Source organism: Mugil cephalus, chromosome 11 (assembly GCF_022458985.1).
Source record: "Mugil cephalus isolate CIBA_MC_2020 chromosome 11, CIBA_Mcephalus_1.1, whole genome shotgun sequence".
Lineage (NCBI taxonomy): Eukaryota > Metazoa > Chordata > Actinopteri > Mugiliformes > Mugilidae > Mugil > Mugil cephalus.
The window spans coordinates 23,310,344-23,325,477 of record NC_061780.1 but is presented as its reverse complement, the minus strand read 5'-3'; the positions used below and the strand labels follow the sequence as shown (position 1 = coordinate 23,325,477).

General features: G+C 40.6%; 1 protein-coding gene across 2 annotated transcripts in view; it reads right to left on the bottom strand.

The window, feature by feature from the left end:
- Window positions 1-15,134, bottom strand: part of ascc3 (activating signal cointegrator 1 complex subunit 3) — a 136,574-nt gene that overhangs the window by 98,344 nt on the left and 23,096 nt on the right. Inside the window, exons 6-8 of one of the 2 annotated variants that reach the window (XM_047599248.1) lie at window positions 9,365-9,578; window positions 8,631-8,766; window positions 7,326-7,451 (exon numbers count right to left, since the gene is read on the bottom strand). In XM_047599248.1, the coding sequence (XP_047455204.1) occupies window positions 7,326-7,451; window positions 8,631-8,766; window positions 9,365-9,578 (476 nt within the window). The remainder of the gene's footprint in view (window positions 1-7,325; window positions 7,452-8,630; window positions 8,767-9,364; window positions 9,579-15,134) is intronic. The other variant, XM_047599249.1, reaches the window with a different exon arrangement.

Genomic DNA, 15,134 nt, shown 5'->3' with positions numbered 1-15,134 from the left:
AAAGTGTAAAGAATGAAGAAGACGAATATCTGAAGAGCCAGAGTGCAAATAAGGAGGTCACATCTCTATTGTACTAATGTGTTTAGTGCTATAGGAATGTGCATTATGAACAGCAATACAACAATACAATGCTGCACCTACAAAAGAAACCCAATCACCTCTACTTTTTCTACAACTCAACAATTCATCCACATCATGTTTCACATTAAAGTCTTTTCAGTTTTAATGTGAAATAACTGAAAGCGTCGAGTTTCACAGAAAGAAAAATAAACCTGAATACAAGCCAAGTTGTACTAATTACAGTGACAGAGTGATGAATATAACATGACTCTTGCCGTTGGAGCTGACAGTGTGGATACAGTGCCACTTAAAAGTTTTTACGCCCATCACAATTTTCTAAATATCTGCATATATATATAAAAAAAGACTCAAAACAACAGCAGTTTTTCACCCGAGTCATGCGAGCAGACAAAGAGAACCCAGTCAAACCAATGTCAAACCAATGTCAAACCAATGATATAGAACTAGACCAGCCGATGTCACATATTACAGGGGTGAAGAAGTAAGTGCTAGAGTCCATCTTTCAGATGGGGACATTAATGTAAATTCTACCGTCTTAATAAAACCCCCTAAATATCTACTGTGATGTCATCACATACATTACAAACTTCCTTATTACGTATAATAAGAGCATCCGCCCGTCTTTAAATTACTGTAATAACGCGGATATGGATGGATTTATTGTGAAAATAGCAGAAAGCCTAACGGGAAGAGTTTTTTCCAGGATCAATATGGGCGGAAAAAAACAACAACACAAGCACAACGTTGTCTGAGATGTGGAAAAATACTCCCAATTCTTTATGAGATAACGGAGAAGTAAATCAGACTATGGCGGGCCGCCAAAGTATTAACATTGTATGGGAAACCCTGCGGCACTATATATATATATTATACTCTATTTAACATTTGCTCAGAACTATTGCAAAAGAGTAAAATCTGTTTTTGTGTGAATCAGTCTGAGAGAGTTTTAATTGTAACGCCTCTGTCTTATTAAGACATTTAAAAAATATATACAGATGCAGACAATGCCAGTGTGAGCCATTTATACTCATGCGCTCATCAATCTGGCGCGCTTTAGGAAAACACGTCTTGCTAGTCGGGTTATCTTTGTCTCTGCTTCCTGCTTCACTTTCAACAAAAGCGACTGAAACTTTTGCCGAAATTTCACCGAAGACGAATCATACGAATGCTTATACGTTTGGAAACTCCTCAGTCAATCTTTCTTCTGTGTGGTCCATCTTTATTGATCCGAAACAATCAATTTGAAAATTGTGGAGATGTAGCAGATGAAGCAGCAGTAATTTGTAAAGTGGAAACATGGTACTACCAAGTGGACCAATCACTGATCTTGCAGTTTGTGTTGCATTTGTGGGGAGGTGTTAGCTACGACTTTAGGGTCCATAGCTATGGCGCCAAAATGACTCAAAAGCCTAAACCGCCTATTACTTTCACCATGAGCCTAGCACCACGCTGATGCAGCTTCTGCAAAATGACTAGCAAGGCAGGGAAGCATTGCTGATTGGTAAGTTTCCATGATGTGCTTGCTTTTACAAGTTGTTAGCCCTGTGCTCAACCCCCAACCTGGAGGACCAGTGGACCTGTCCAGCATGAGTGGCCCTACCGGGAGTTAAAATCTCCTTCTGGCATAGCTCTAGGGGGTCACTGAGACACACAAGCTCCCCGACCACTACAAGGTTGCAATCCAATGGAGAGCGTTGTTAATTGGTAAGCGCCTAAAATTTCAGTCCATTCCTTCGGTCGTTAAAATCAGCATAAACATTTAAACTCTTTATTTGGCCACGTAAATGGGTTTCAAACAGACTGACAGAAATTCATTTAGAGAAATATAAACAAGTTTGGTGATTAACGGCAGTTAACAAGTATTAAAAAAAAAAACTGTCAGAAAAGGCAATAATACCAGATCTTTAAGTGTGAAATAAAATGAGAATAATGATATACAGTGCAAAGTGGGAGGGAAGAGTCATTCATTACTTATGCCTTTCAACCAACCCACGCACACTGGGGCTTTGCTGTAGCTGCTTAAGAGCAAAGCATTCTGTGTTCCTTAATCCTTCTCCCTCTACAGAACATTTTCCTTTGGGAACGTGTCATTTCTCCGAATGTGTTAGTACGCCGAGTGGATCCCTATCAATTAGTAGCCCGGTTCATAGGAAGCGCCGTCGCCGTCTATATTATAGAGTTACCGAGTCCATTCTGCTGCAACTATTACAAAGTACGTCAGCAAGTCGTACTTTTTTGTGCATGTTTGATCCATCAGTACGGCAAAAAGAGTGGCATTTGCTCTCACTCCCAACACACTCAGTGATGGATCTATTTGGATGAATTAGGGAGGCTTTTACCACGGTGGCAAGAGCAGGATGCCTACACCCTGATTCATTAGTTAAAAAGCACCCTAATAAATTCCCCACTTTTAATGTTTTGCAGTGCTATTAAAGGCGTACCGAGGCTCGTGTAGCACTGTTTCCCATTACAGCTTTCAATAAATGACAATCAGCACTCAGTGTAAACTGGAAGGAGGGGGGAGTGTCAGACTTTTCAGTCTGCCTTTCAAAGCCCTTCCTAATAGCACGTAAAGACTTATTATTCATTGTGTGCTGGCGCTTTAGAGAAGCGAGGCACTTTGTTCCAGTGTTGCCCAGGCTTAAGTTAATGAATAGAGCCACTGCTTGACTGAGGCTAATTCACATCGCTCAGCAGAGTTTCCATATCAATCTATATCGGTTACACAGGAACTTTAAAGGATGAAGGGGGAAACTATGAGCGAGCTAGGGACAAACTCTGGGGATAAAAAGAGATAAGCCTTTTGGAAAGCGAGAGACGGCGCAGATGGAGCCTCAGAGCGTTTACTTCCATTTTAACTGTTTAGGTTTAAGTCTTCCCAGGAAAAGCGAGAATGTGAATTCAGCAATTAATCTACGAAGAAAAGCACAAAACTTCATGTCGCTCTCTGGGAAAATAGCTCCCAGGAGACAGACGCATCCTGATCAATTCTATATCATTGTGGAAAACCACAAATCCTCAAACGCCAGAGCTGGTGCGAAAGCCGACTTGTATATCTGTCCCAAAAAAGATTCGGAAAATGCTCAGTGGTACTTGCCAACACTCCTCATTCCCATTCTTAAAGGTAGGAACCAATTACACTGTTCTGAATTTGAAGCCCCGATATGATAGCGTTACATAACACACTTTGTACTTGAAGAGGTAAAAACAAGTCACGACAGCGTCTCCTCTCAATACAACATGAGCAGAAGAAGAAGAACATCCATGCAGCACGATGGTAGAGGAGGTCTCAGGGTTCATTAACAGCGCAACCCCTTCAAGAGAAAGGAAACTAGTGATCTTATAGCTTTAAATTCAGTTTCAAAAAGAGGGTACAGCTCGTTGCTATTAATAGTAAATCTCTTGTCCACCACCCTTCTTCCATAAGATTTATATTTCATGGCGTAGAAAAGTTCCGATCAGTGCTTGTTCTTCTCTTCCGATGGCCATTCCCCATGCTTGGGAACACGTAACTGCTTTGTCTGGACCTTTCTATAGCGACACTATCTGTAAGTATTAAGGAATCATTACTTTCAAAAATAATGACAATAAAAGTAGACAAACCACAAACTCCTGCTCCTTGATTGCGCAGACAGATGGTGGTATATAGCTTGAAATGGCAAGATGTTGTCCTTTTGTCTGTACCAAGTGACTGAATTGGGTAAAAAAAAAAAGTCTTCAAGTTCAACTCCTCTTACCTGGAACAGTTACTTATAACCTCAATGATAAATACATCGGATTCATATTAGTTCTAATGTATTTGTTGGGTTGTGTCCTGTGTGTAACGTTTTATGCTGCTGCTATTTTCGCAGCAGGTCTCCTTTGAAAATGAGATCTCAATGGAACTAACCTGGTAAAATAAAGTTTGACCCTACTACAGCTTTGTGCATATTTTTTGCTGTGGTTTTGCATGTGATTAAACTGTAGTTACACTCTGCAGATCAGGTGTTTGAAGCACAATGCAACCTAATCAAAAAATGACTCTACTAGTCATGACCTCATGAATGCAATGCCAAAATCTGCTACTTTAATCAGTTTTCTATGAAAATACGAAGATCCAGATAATCTGAAGCCCAGAGGTTCCATGTACTCTAGGTGGAAAACAACATGCTTTCAAGTTTAATTTGAGAGAACGACGACATAATTCACAATTCATCGTCTTTTCAAACATGACATAATAAAATTTGATCTTTTTTTCTAGAAAGCTGACCCTCTTAAACCCGCAAACTGTACAACGACCAAATTTGACAAATTCAAATTCTAAAATTGTGACGGTACAGTTGTTCTACAGGATTATAGGTAGTGATGTTACTGCAGACAATGTACTACTAAACATATTAGACAATAAAGGCACAGGAACAAACGATAAAAAATATCGTTGCAGAAATGCACAACATGTGTAACATTTCCGATGCATAACATTAGCATGTTTAGGTGAACGTAGTGATGGGTTGTAACGCAAGCTGTGTGCTGCTGATTATGTTTGCAACTCATTAGGTACAGTCTTAAAATAATGTCGTATGCGTGGGTGTGAGCACGCTGTGTGTGCAGCCTTTTTTTTTTAAAAGAAAAGATATTATGTTAAATTATCTAAATTTAATTTAATTTGTTAGATATCAGATTTGGTATCACAACGTCAAAACGCAGTCAAAATGCAATCAATGTCATAAACCATGCAATAGATTTTAACATGTCGAAAAAAGAAAGGCAACTGGACTTTGAAGAGTTTCTTGAAGACGTTTCAATTCATTAAAGTAGCTTCTTCAGTTCTAAAGGATTGGCAGGGAGTTGAGGTTTAAATAGGAACATCTGTGGGTGTCTGTTTTTTGATTTATTTATTTTTTTGTCAGGCTGTTGACAGTATTTTGTGATTTGTATAGTACTAAAAAGTCCCCTGTGTAAAAAAGAAAACCCTTCGAATTTAACATGCAAACAAAACGAAAGGTTTGCTTTGATTCTGGCTTCACCCAATGCCCTGATTTCTCTTCTGGATCATTTTTAGAAATCTTAAAATACAAAACAATGTTAATGTAAGTTATCAACGCAGGAAGGTTCATGATGACAATTTACTCTCCTACTTCACCAAGCTGCTAAAGATGCGAGTTGTAATGTTGTAAGCGCCGGCACGTAGCAAAAAGGGGAGTATGCCATGGACATAATCACTGCTGCTATTTAAAATGTTATTTGATTGTACAGTGCTCAGTCTCTGCGGGCCGTTCTCTGTGACTAATGGATGGCTTAATGGTCAAATCCTCAAAGACAACCCTGATGAGGATTGAAATTGACAGGCATTGAAGAGACCTCAACACTTCCAGAGCAAACAGGCAATCCACATGGACACACACACAAACACACACACACACACACACACATTCACCTCTGAGCCAGTAGCACAAACTGTGAAAACAACAGGAGCAACAGTGTAGATGTTATTAAGCCATCCGTTTATCAATTTGTCACGGCACAAGACACGTGCGCACGCTTTCTTTCATAAACACACAATTACGCACACGCATGCACGCGCCGAAGCTGAATCCGGTTTATAATGATGTCCATTAGCATGAGTGACGGGAAGGTTAAGAGAGGTGAGCAGTTACACTAGTCACTTGAAGTGTGACAAAATGCTTTTTGAGGTTTACTGGCGTCGTACTTTAGTGCCCTCATAAACAAAAGGCCTACTCAGAGTAGAAGGGGTGACCTTTTGCACCGCTGCATCTTCACTGGTGATGCAGTAATGATGGATTACAAAGCCCACTTCACCAGACAGGGTGGGAGTGGAGCCTTTAAAAGACAATGATGTGTGTGGACTGCCGGAGCCATCCTCCTTCTCCCCTCCATGCGTCACACCGTTCTGAACTCCTGGTTTTCCAGCCTGCTGCCCTCTAATGCAGCCCCGTGGCGGCTCGCTAAAGCCCGCCGGAGGCTAGGGGGGGAACTTATGTACCAGCATGAGTGTGGCTTTGTCAGTCAAGGTGTCACTCAGACTGATGGGTCATTGTGTTGGCTGACAGCCGGCTGAAAGCTACCGCACTTCCATTAAGAAGGAACATCACTCACCGGACGTACTGCCACCGTCCCCTCTTGTTCACTGTGATGGAGGATAACAGGGATCATATATGTCCGGGGCATTGGCAAACTCTCCTGACAGTTGACCAGACGTGCAGCAATTCCAATTGTTGATATAGATGTACTAAAATGTGAAGGCGTGATATGGACATTTGGGACAGTAACTGCTAGAGTCCCCTGTTATTTTCTTGTATCTGTGGCCTGGAATCTGCTGTTCAAGTCCATTTTGAAGCTATTTTGGTTCAGTTTATTGAATCATAAACAACTATAAATCATTTAAAATGTGTTGTACGGGAGAGCTGAGCCACGACCAACTGGTTTAAACATGTCTAAAACCTGCAACCTCCACCATCAGTCAAAGAGCTAGGAGTGAAAGCAATGCGGAGTATAGACTGTATAAAAGATGGATGTCATGACAGCTCCTCATAAGTGAAGCCAAAGCATGTATAGCTCCTCCTGGTGGCTCCCTGTGCTAACAGGCAGTAAACTCCAGGTCTGAATGATGAAGCCCATGTGGAAACGCAAAAAGCTGCAGTTTACTGAGTGACCAGGTATAAAAAATGAGTTTGATCTTAATAGTTTACTTCACTATACGTGAGAACTGTACGGGGGATGAATTTTGTTATTTGTTTATTTTGTTTTTAAGGTTTAAAGTTTCCCATAATTAAAGGCGTCCCCACTTTGAGCTAGCTTTGACAGCTAACAGGTAGAAGAGAGTTGGGTGGGCAGGTCTCAAGTCAGTCAGACAGCATTTTGTAAATTATACAAGGTTTTCGTTTTGCGAGTTGGTATCGGCTTGTAGGGCAAAGAAACTTGATCGGGGCGTCGCTATTTTACGGTGCTGCGGCATTTACTGTCCTCACCCTTGCACAATGTATAATAAATACAGAATGCAATTTAAGGCAGGGAAGGAACCCCAAGTGCTTTAGGAAAGCAGACCTTTCGTTTGCATAGAACCATAATTGGAATAACGGAGCAATTACGTCATTATTAACTTAAAACTACTTTGATTGCTGAGTCAGTGTAGACATTCTGTTTTGACTAACGCATCCTGACCTCAGAGATGTCAGTCTCAGGTATACAAACACACATTTCTTCACAAAAAACAACAAAGAAGACAAGTATACGGTGGTTCCTACCTCATCTAGTTCAGAGATGTAGACAGGTTTCTCTTCAAAGCCGATCGGCATTGGTTGATTTGGTGGGATCTCCACTTCTTCATACATCTTAGTGTTGTCTCTGCGGATTCCCTCGGGTAGCAGCATCTGAATGTCACAACACAGATAGGTTTAGAAAACCTTAGACCTCACAAACCACCTAAAACTTTTGAAATACATATACTGAAATGGAATTGACCATGCTGTTTAAAACCGGTACAACAAAAAAGTTCCAGCTAAAATCTACCATCGCAACACACAAAAAAAGTTTTGATTGTACTTTTGTATATGCAGCATAGCTAAATTGTCAAAGAGATTAAATATTCAGTTCAACCAAATTCAATCCAATCTGAAGCGATTATTGTGCATGTAAAGTTTTTATTATATTCTATAGAGCCCTTTTTTGTTAAGAAACATGATGGTGCTTTTTTGTGGGCGGGGCTTAGCTGGAGGCAAAACAATCCACAGGTATGCGTTAAAAGTTTGTGTAAGCTTGATTTTGTCAACCATATAGTTAAATACATACAAGTCATAGATGTGATGGTTATGTAGGCTAATGATGGAGGCTACTATAATATGAGCTAATGGGTAAGACGCTAATGAAATAGTCTCAGTGCAATCCTTTCATCTTATCATGTTTGACCGCTTGTCTTTTTAACAGCTGGTATATGAAAACATTTCAGTTTGGAGCTATTCTTTTTTTCTGCTCTGCAGAGATTCGCATTAGCCTCCAGTTATTGGTCGTTTTGCCTCCAGCTAACCACCATGACGGAGTGAGGACACAGGGCATAAAAGTGCATATATTCAGACTATTTCTTTTAATTGCAAATCTTAAATCTGGATAAGTTTTGATAGGGGAAGTTCTTTGATATGTCTTCTGTGGCTTCTAACCTCCTCCTTATTTTTTTCGTATTCTGTACATTCTAGCTGTATTTTTTAACTTTTGTGCAAATTAACTTAAGTTATTGCATGAAAAAATACATCAATATTAACCCTCCCATGGCTGCAACCAGAGAGTAATGCAGGGACATATCCCTACAAATCACTGTGTGAAAGCGTTGGTCATCAAACCAGTGGACCTATATTTCCTAGTGAGTAATGTCCACAGTCATAAACGAAGAACCAAACTCTCACATTCAAATGCTACGTCTAAGTAAGTTTTTGCTCTGATTAACTGCGCAACAAGACAGCTTAAAGGTTCCAAGGTTAAGGACACTTTACACTAAACGCAGACTGAAAAGCCAGTTCACACGCATCACATCATAGACCAGCTTTTCGGAGCCTCACCCTCGCTCCTCCAACAAACGCCGGCGTCTTTGTAGCTTCCGCGTAGCTGTCGTACACGTTAGGATACCGGATACGTTCGTACACTCTTTCTCTGCTCAGCACAGGGTCACGCCGGGCCGTCAGCAGGGCCTGCTCTCTGTAGGAACAGTAAACAAGCGTCGCTCGACAAAGCAAAACTGGACGGACGCGACGAAAAAGGAACATTCAAATATCAATTAAACGTGTTTACGCTTAAACAGAAAATGTCAAACCTGCAACCGCCGGGACTGAACCCTCATGTTCAGCCCCGTTTCTGATTTAAAACTAAACAGCGCGTTGATGGATGACTCAAATGAAGAGGCAAAGACGTGAGGCATTATGTTCCTTTCCTAAAGTGGCTTACCTCTCCACTAATCTTTTCCTTCACACTGCGCTGGATTTGGCCGTGCTAAGTTTTTAATTAAACAGATCACTGCTCTTTTCCCCCCCCCATCATCTGAAATTAAACTTTCAGCAGAATCTTCTACAAGAAAAAGATTTGACAAGCGGCTGCTTTATTTTTTACTTTACTTTTTTCTTTTTTTTTTTTTAAAGAAAAAAAAAAAAAAAGCTCCAGCCAAGTCATCATGAAAAATGCAGGAGCTTGTCAGTTTTGTTGCTGCTACCTGAGAGCCCAATTGCAGATGGAAAGACAGAGAACAAAGAGGAAAAATGAGAGGAGCGGGACTGAGAGAAAGTTTGGAGGGATGATATACCGCTGGGCTCTCATCTCTTTGGTGTCAAAGGTCAGGCCGGCATCCAGGGAGTCGCCGTCGTCGGTTCCTTTGCCTTTCTTCCTCTCTCTCTTCTCCTCCCTCCGGTACATCTTCATCATTTGTTTCTCCTGCTCTGACTGGATGGTCACCTGGCATCCAAAGGCAGGCTTGGTGACTTCGCCGACGAGTTTTCCGCCAACGTCTGAAGGAAACACTGACACGAATTGTTTTATTTCTTTAAATTGAACTCTCTGGTATAAAAAGACACATGACGGCACAATCCTGCTAGACACAAAGTCAAGATGTAATCATTAGGATCATCATCGATACTAAAAAAAGACTTGAGCATATACAATACAATTTCTTTACTCTGAAGCACCAACAAATCTGTTTGTACACGTTGAGAGAACAACATCAGGTCGAGCCAGTGTTGGCAAAATCTGTTCCCTCGCCATTAATCTTGAAAGTCCAGTGAAATCAGGTGCAGGCGCGCGCTGCATTTCAGGGGTTAATGTTCCCCACAGCAATCTCCCTGTTTGAGACACAACAGCTCAATAAAAGGCAGAATTGCTCTTGAAAACAGATGAGATCTCATGATTGCACCATGGCCCGGGCTGATTGACTGAATGATTTCTTCTTTATCTCGTCTAGCGGCTCTACCTGCCGCAACGGCCTCCCTCTCGTTCTAACTGCTCCCCTCTTCCTGTCACTCTCACCCTCCCTCCCATTACCTCCCTAACTTCCAACCCCTTTAACTCTGTCACCCTCTATGCACCAATTCCTCTGTCTAAATCATTCCCCATCCTTTACTTTCCCCCCTCTCTCTCTCTCTCTCTCTCTCTGGGTGCTATTGCGCCTTGTTATGTGCCTCTAACGGTGATTGCCTCCAAATCTCCAGGATTCTCATTTCCACAGGCGATCATGGAGCTATAATTGCAGTGAAGAGAATCACCAGGCTAGATCATGTTTGTTTACAAGGTGTTTTCACACATTTTAAGGATCGTCGTGTACTGTTTTTACAAGAAAGAAAGAAAAGTGTGGTAATAAAATATTGGTACCAAGAGTCTCACCCAACACTAACAGGATCTTAAGTCATCACAATTCAAATAATATAGTCCACTTTACCATTTACAGATGAATAAACCTACTAGGGCTGGGCAGTGTACCAGTTCTTACCAAACACTAGTATTTTTTGTGTCTGTGTTGTGAGACGCTGTTTCAGAGCAGAACATTTTCATTGAAGTTCTTTTAAACACGCACGGTGCGACAGCATCACTGCGACGAGTGGGGAAGATGGAAAGGTCTGAAGTGGCAGAATGAGAGGACTTGTGACAGAAGAAAAGAAGGTGCCGTGTCTGTTGTTTGGGTGTTTTTTTTAGGGTGACCAGACACCCACGATTTCTGGGGGCAGTCCCCGTTTCGGATGACCTGTCCCCCGGCTAAAGCAGTCCCCAAAAGTGTCCCCAATTTGAGCTTTTTATGAATGAGAAAAAATAACGTTGCACACAGACTACAGTTATTATGGTAACCAGTTGTGCTGCTATTCACATTACAGACATAGCAGTTTAAATATGTTTAAATATGAATAAATATGTCAAAATAAATGAAACCGTAACATTTCATTTTTCTTTGTATCTTCAAGCTGTGAATGTACACGGGGCCATTTAAACCTGTTTCACTACTATTATTGTGTGGGATTATTCTACAATATTTACTCATCATCACAGTAAAATAGTCAATTAGTCAATCTGCTGCATTAATTCCTCTCTAAACCAGTAGAAAATGTTGTAAACACACAATTACGGAATGCATGAAAAAAACAATACCACTGTATACTGTGATACCGTCAGAATTTTGAAAAATACTGTGATATACATTTTGGTAATTTCCCCCTGGGATCAATAAAGTAATTCTGATAAAGTAATTCTGATACCGCCCATAGTGGTACTTAATGCATTTAAAAGTGAACATTTTAACTGTCATTTTAATAAGTAAATAAATACGTAACTATGGACTGTCCGTGCATATTTGTGAAAAACGTCTAAATGCTATTAAAATGTGAAAAATTATAAAAAAGACATTTTCATCATCAAATATAATGATATAAATAACCCAAGGTGAACCCATGAATCCCTGGAAACAATATTCTGGACATTATTTGCCATCGTTTCGGATTGCTGCAAATAACAGACTTAAAAAAGTGTGATTAATTTGCGTTAATGCGCATCAGCTATGTGAATCATTTGATTAATCACAATTAAATATTATAATCAACTGACACCCCTGAAGTAAACATTTAACTATGTTCCATTACATCTGAACAACTTCTACCGTGCAAGTGAAATATTTCTGCAGCCATGAAGTAATTTATTGCACGACATAATCCTCTCTATAAATCTGTCTCCTCCTGGTGTCGTTCCTTTTTTTTTATATACATATACTGCATTCCTTTCTCACATTTAATCCATACAATTGTGAAGAAAGTAGAAGAATTTCTAATTATCATCCACTAATTCAATTACACACAAGTTCTAATTCAAATCGGTAACGATCTATGAATTCAAATTTAACCAGACAAACAGTCGGCGCTGGTTTTCAGATTTGCAACACTCCCCCTGAACGCACGCGTCCTTCTCAGTGTCTGTGTTAGTCTTCTCGCCCTCAGCTGTGTGCAAAGATTGTACCTGTTGTGATCATGGCCTGAGGAAACTGTTTAAAATGCTTGTCAGAGACACACACCGGAATCATTTCCTTTTCAAATTCATGACAGACCTATTTGCTCGGGTGCATCAAGTCCAGGAAACTGATTCTGCATTCTCGACACCTTCTGTGAATTTTAACCTAAACATAAATATGCTAAACGAACCAGCCTGTTGAATGTTTAGGTTCTTAAAGGCACCTCACCATTCAACAGGAGGCTATGTTGTTGTTTTTGGTTAGTTTTTTTAAACACTGACTGTAACAGTACAGTTAACAGACAGCTGTAATGTTGAAGTTGAGCTATTACTACAATAAAAAACAGAATGTTGTGTTGTTTGATGTGCCCCTTTACCCATCCAGCGGATTTATTAACCTTTCTGTCCAATCTCCCGTACAGCTAAGTGGCTAACTTAATGTTCCACTCTACAGATGAGAGCAGATTTTTCCATCAGAAACCAAACTGAAATAAAAGGGGTGAAGTTAGAGGGGTGAAAAAAAAAAACAACAAAAAAAACCCAAAAAGGTTTCGTAGAATTTTATATTCAGTTCAGGATTTTCAGCAGGTTCATCTTTTCCTTTTTTTTCAGGTTCAGTCATTAAAATACTGATGAGGGCTGCTTAAAACATGATTTTTATTTAAAGTAGTTAATTTATGCAAAATTATAAAAACTGACTTTTAAAATTGTACCTGATTTCATACCGTTCTTAACTTTTAAGATTTGTGTTTTTTAAAATGTTAAAGTTTTAGTTAATTTGCAAAATTTTTTCACAGCGAAGAATTATCATTCTAAAGTATCAGAAAGCAGAAGAAAAATGCTCATAACAGAGCTGAAGCTCATGTCTACAAATGACTTGTCCTGTTTATCCAATGATTCAATAGCCAACAGATAATTACATGAAATTAAGAATAGTGAACTAGTGAATTTGGAGGCCAGGTCAACACCTTGTGCTGGTTTTGTGTGTGTGTCTATGTCACATTGCATCCTGCTGGGGGGTGGCTGCTGCCATCATGGAGTGTCATTCCTATAGGGTGGGGGTGCCTGGTCTGGTCTAGGTGGGTGCCACGCTGAATCGTCACAAAACGGTCAGTGTTATTTACTTCACCTCTCAGTGGTCATAATGTTACGGCTGATCAGCGTATTATAAGGTATTAATAGTAAATTAGTTGCAGATGAATTACCACTCAACCAATTAAACAAGCAATAACTGGTGAACCTGCAGCTTTGCCAGCAGGAAAGACAGCTGCTTCAACTAATAACACGAAGCTCAAAGCGGCTGAACGTTTACTGGCGTTAAAACGTGCGTCCGCATCACCTCAAATATACTCTTCAGATAATGTGTCGGAAACTTTCCGGATGCGTGGCCGTGTCGTCCGCTCCACACACCGAGCACCGTATGTATCAGCCGTTTAAATGTGGAGAGGAGCCACTGAGAGAACCTGTTCTTTGATAAACACGCAAGTGCCAGGCTGCAAACGGCAATTTAAAAAGCTAATCAGCAAGAGACAGGCATTCCCACTAAATCCCGCTCTTCCTGATGGCATGCAAATAGTGGAAAATTTAATCAGCCTTTTTTAACCCCTCCTGACTTCACCCTCAGTCGTCAAGGCAACACTAATCTCAAAAGCTGTCTGGCAAGTGGTGAATTTTTTATTATTTTTTTTTTTTAAACACAGATCGTGAGTTCTTCAAAATTGGAACAGCACCGAGTGTGAAACAGCATATGGGGCGCGACCAAAAACTACAAATCGTTATCTGTCGTCTGACTCTGTGAAAATGTTTGCATTGTTGCAATTTTATACTTTGGTTTATTTAATTACACACCGCTTAACGACAAGCGAGCTACAATGACACCCTGAATTACGGGCGCCGTGTATTTTGTATTTGTTTTGTAACCCATCAAACTTGGCGAGATGCCAGGTGAGAGGAAACGAGGGAGAGTCACATTTAATTCAGAAAAAGACACGAGTGGAAGAACACTGCTGCGATTTCTCGACTAATATACACAAATCAAGAGGAACGGCTAAAGGAGAGCGTTGGTTTAGAAAAGTCAACCGCGTCTTCGCTGGTGTTGCTGGTGATTAATTAGATTTAATTAAGAGTTTTTCAGTCTTGGGGTGCTGTGTGTTGGCAATATAAACAAGACAGGATCTTAAAGCAACACCCACGGCATCATTTCTTCAGGGTGGTGAGGGGTGTTCAGTTGTTTGCAATCTGCAGCTTCGACACTAGAGGGCACTGATCCCAACAAACTGGTCCTTTAACAGTTTAAGCAGGAGAACTGGTATATATATACAGTGGGGGAAATAAGTATTTGATCCCCTGCTGAATTTGTAAGTTTGCCCACTTCCATAGAAATGATCAGACTCTGGTTTTTATGGTTGTTTACTGGTTATGGGTATAGACAGAATATCAATCGAAAATGCATAAAAAACACACAATCTAAAAGTTATAAATTGTTATGTATTTTATTAAGGGAAATAAGTATTTGATCCCCAACAATTCACTTAGAATTCAGGCTCCTACAGATTGGCTGGTGCGCATGTGGCACACAGCTGTGCTCAGTCAACTAATTACCAATACTCCTGATCTTAACTCGTCATGTATATAAAGCACACCTGCTCTAAGAATCAGTTTCTTACATTCCAACTTCTACAGCACCATGGGCAAGACCAAAGAGCTGTCAAAAGATGTCAGGGACAAGATTGTAGACCTGCACAAGGCTGGTATAGGTTACAAAACCATCAGCAAAAGGCTTGGTGAGAAGGTGACAACTATTGGTGCCATTATTCGCAAGTGGAAGACCCATAAAAGGACCATCAACTGTCCTCGGTCTGGAGCTCCCCGCAAAATCTCGCCTCATGGAGTGAGGATGATGATGAGAAAGGTGAGGGAGCAGCCTAAAACAACACGGCAGGAGCTTGTTAATGATCTGGAAGCAGTTGGGACCTCCGTCACCAAGAAAACAGTTGGCAACACACTGCGCCGTTATGGATTGAACTCTTGCAGTGCCCGCAAGGTCCCCCTGCTCAAGAAGGCACATGTACAGGCCCGCCTTAAGTTTGCCAGTG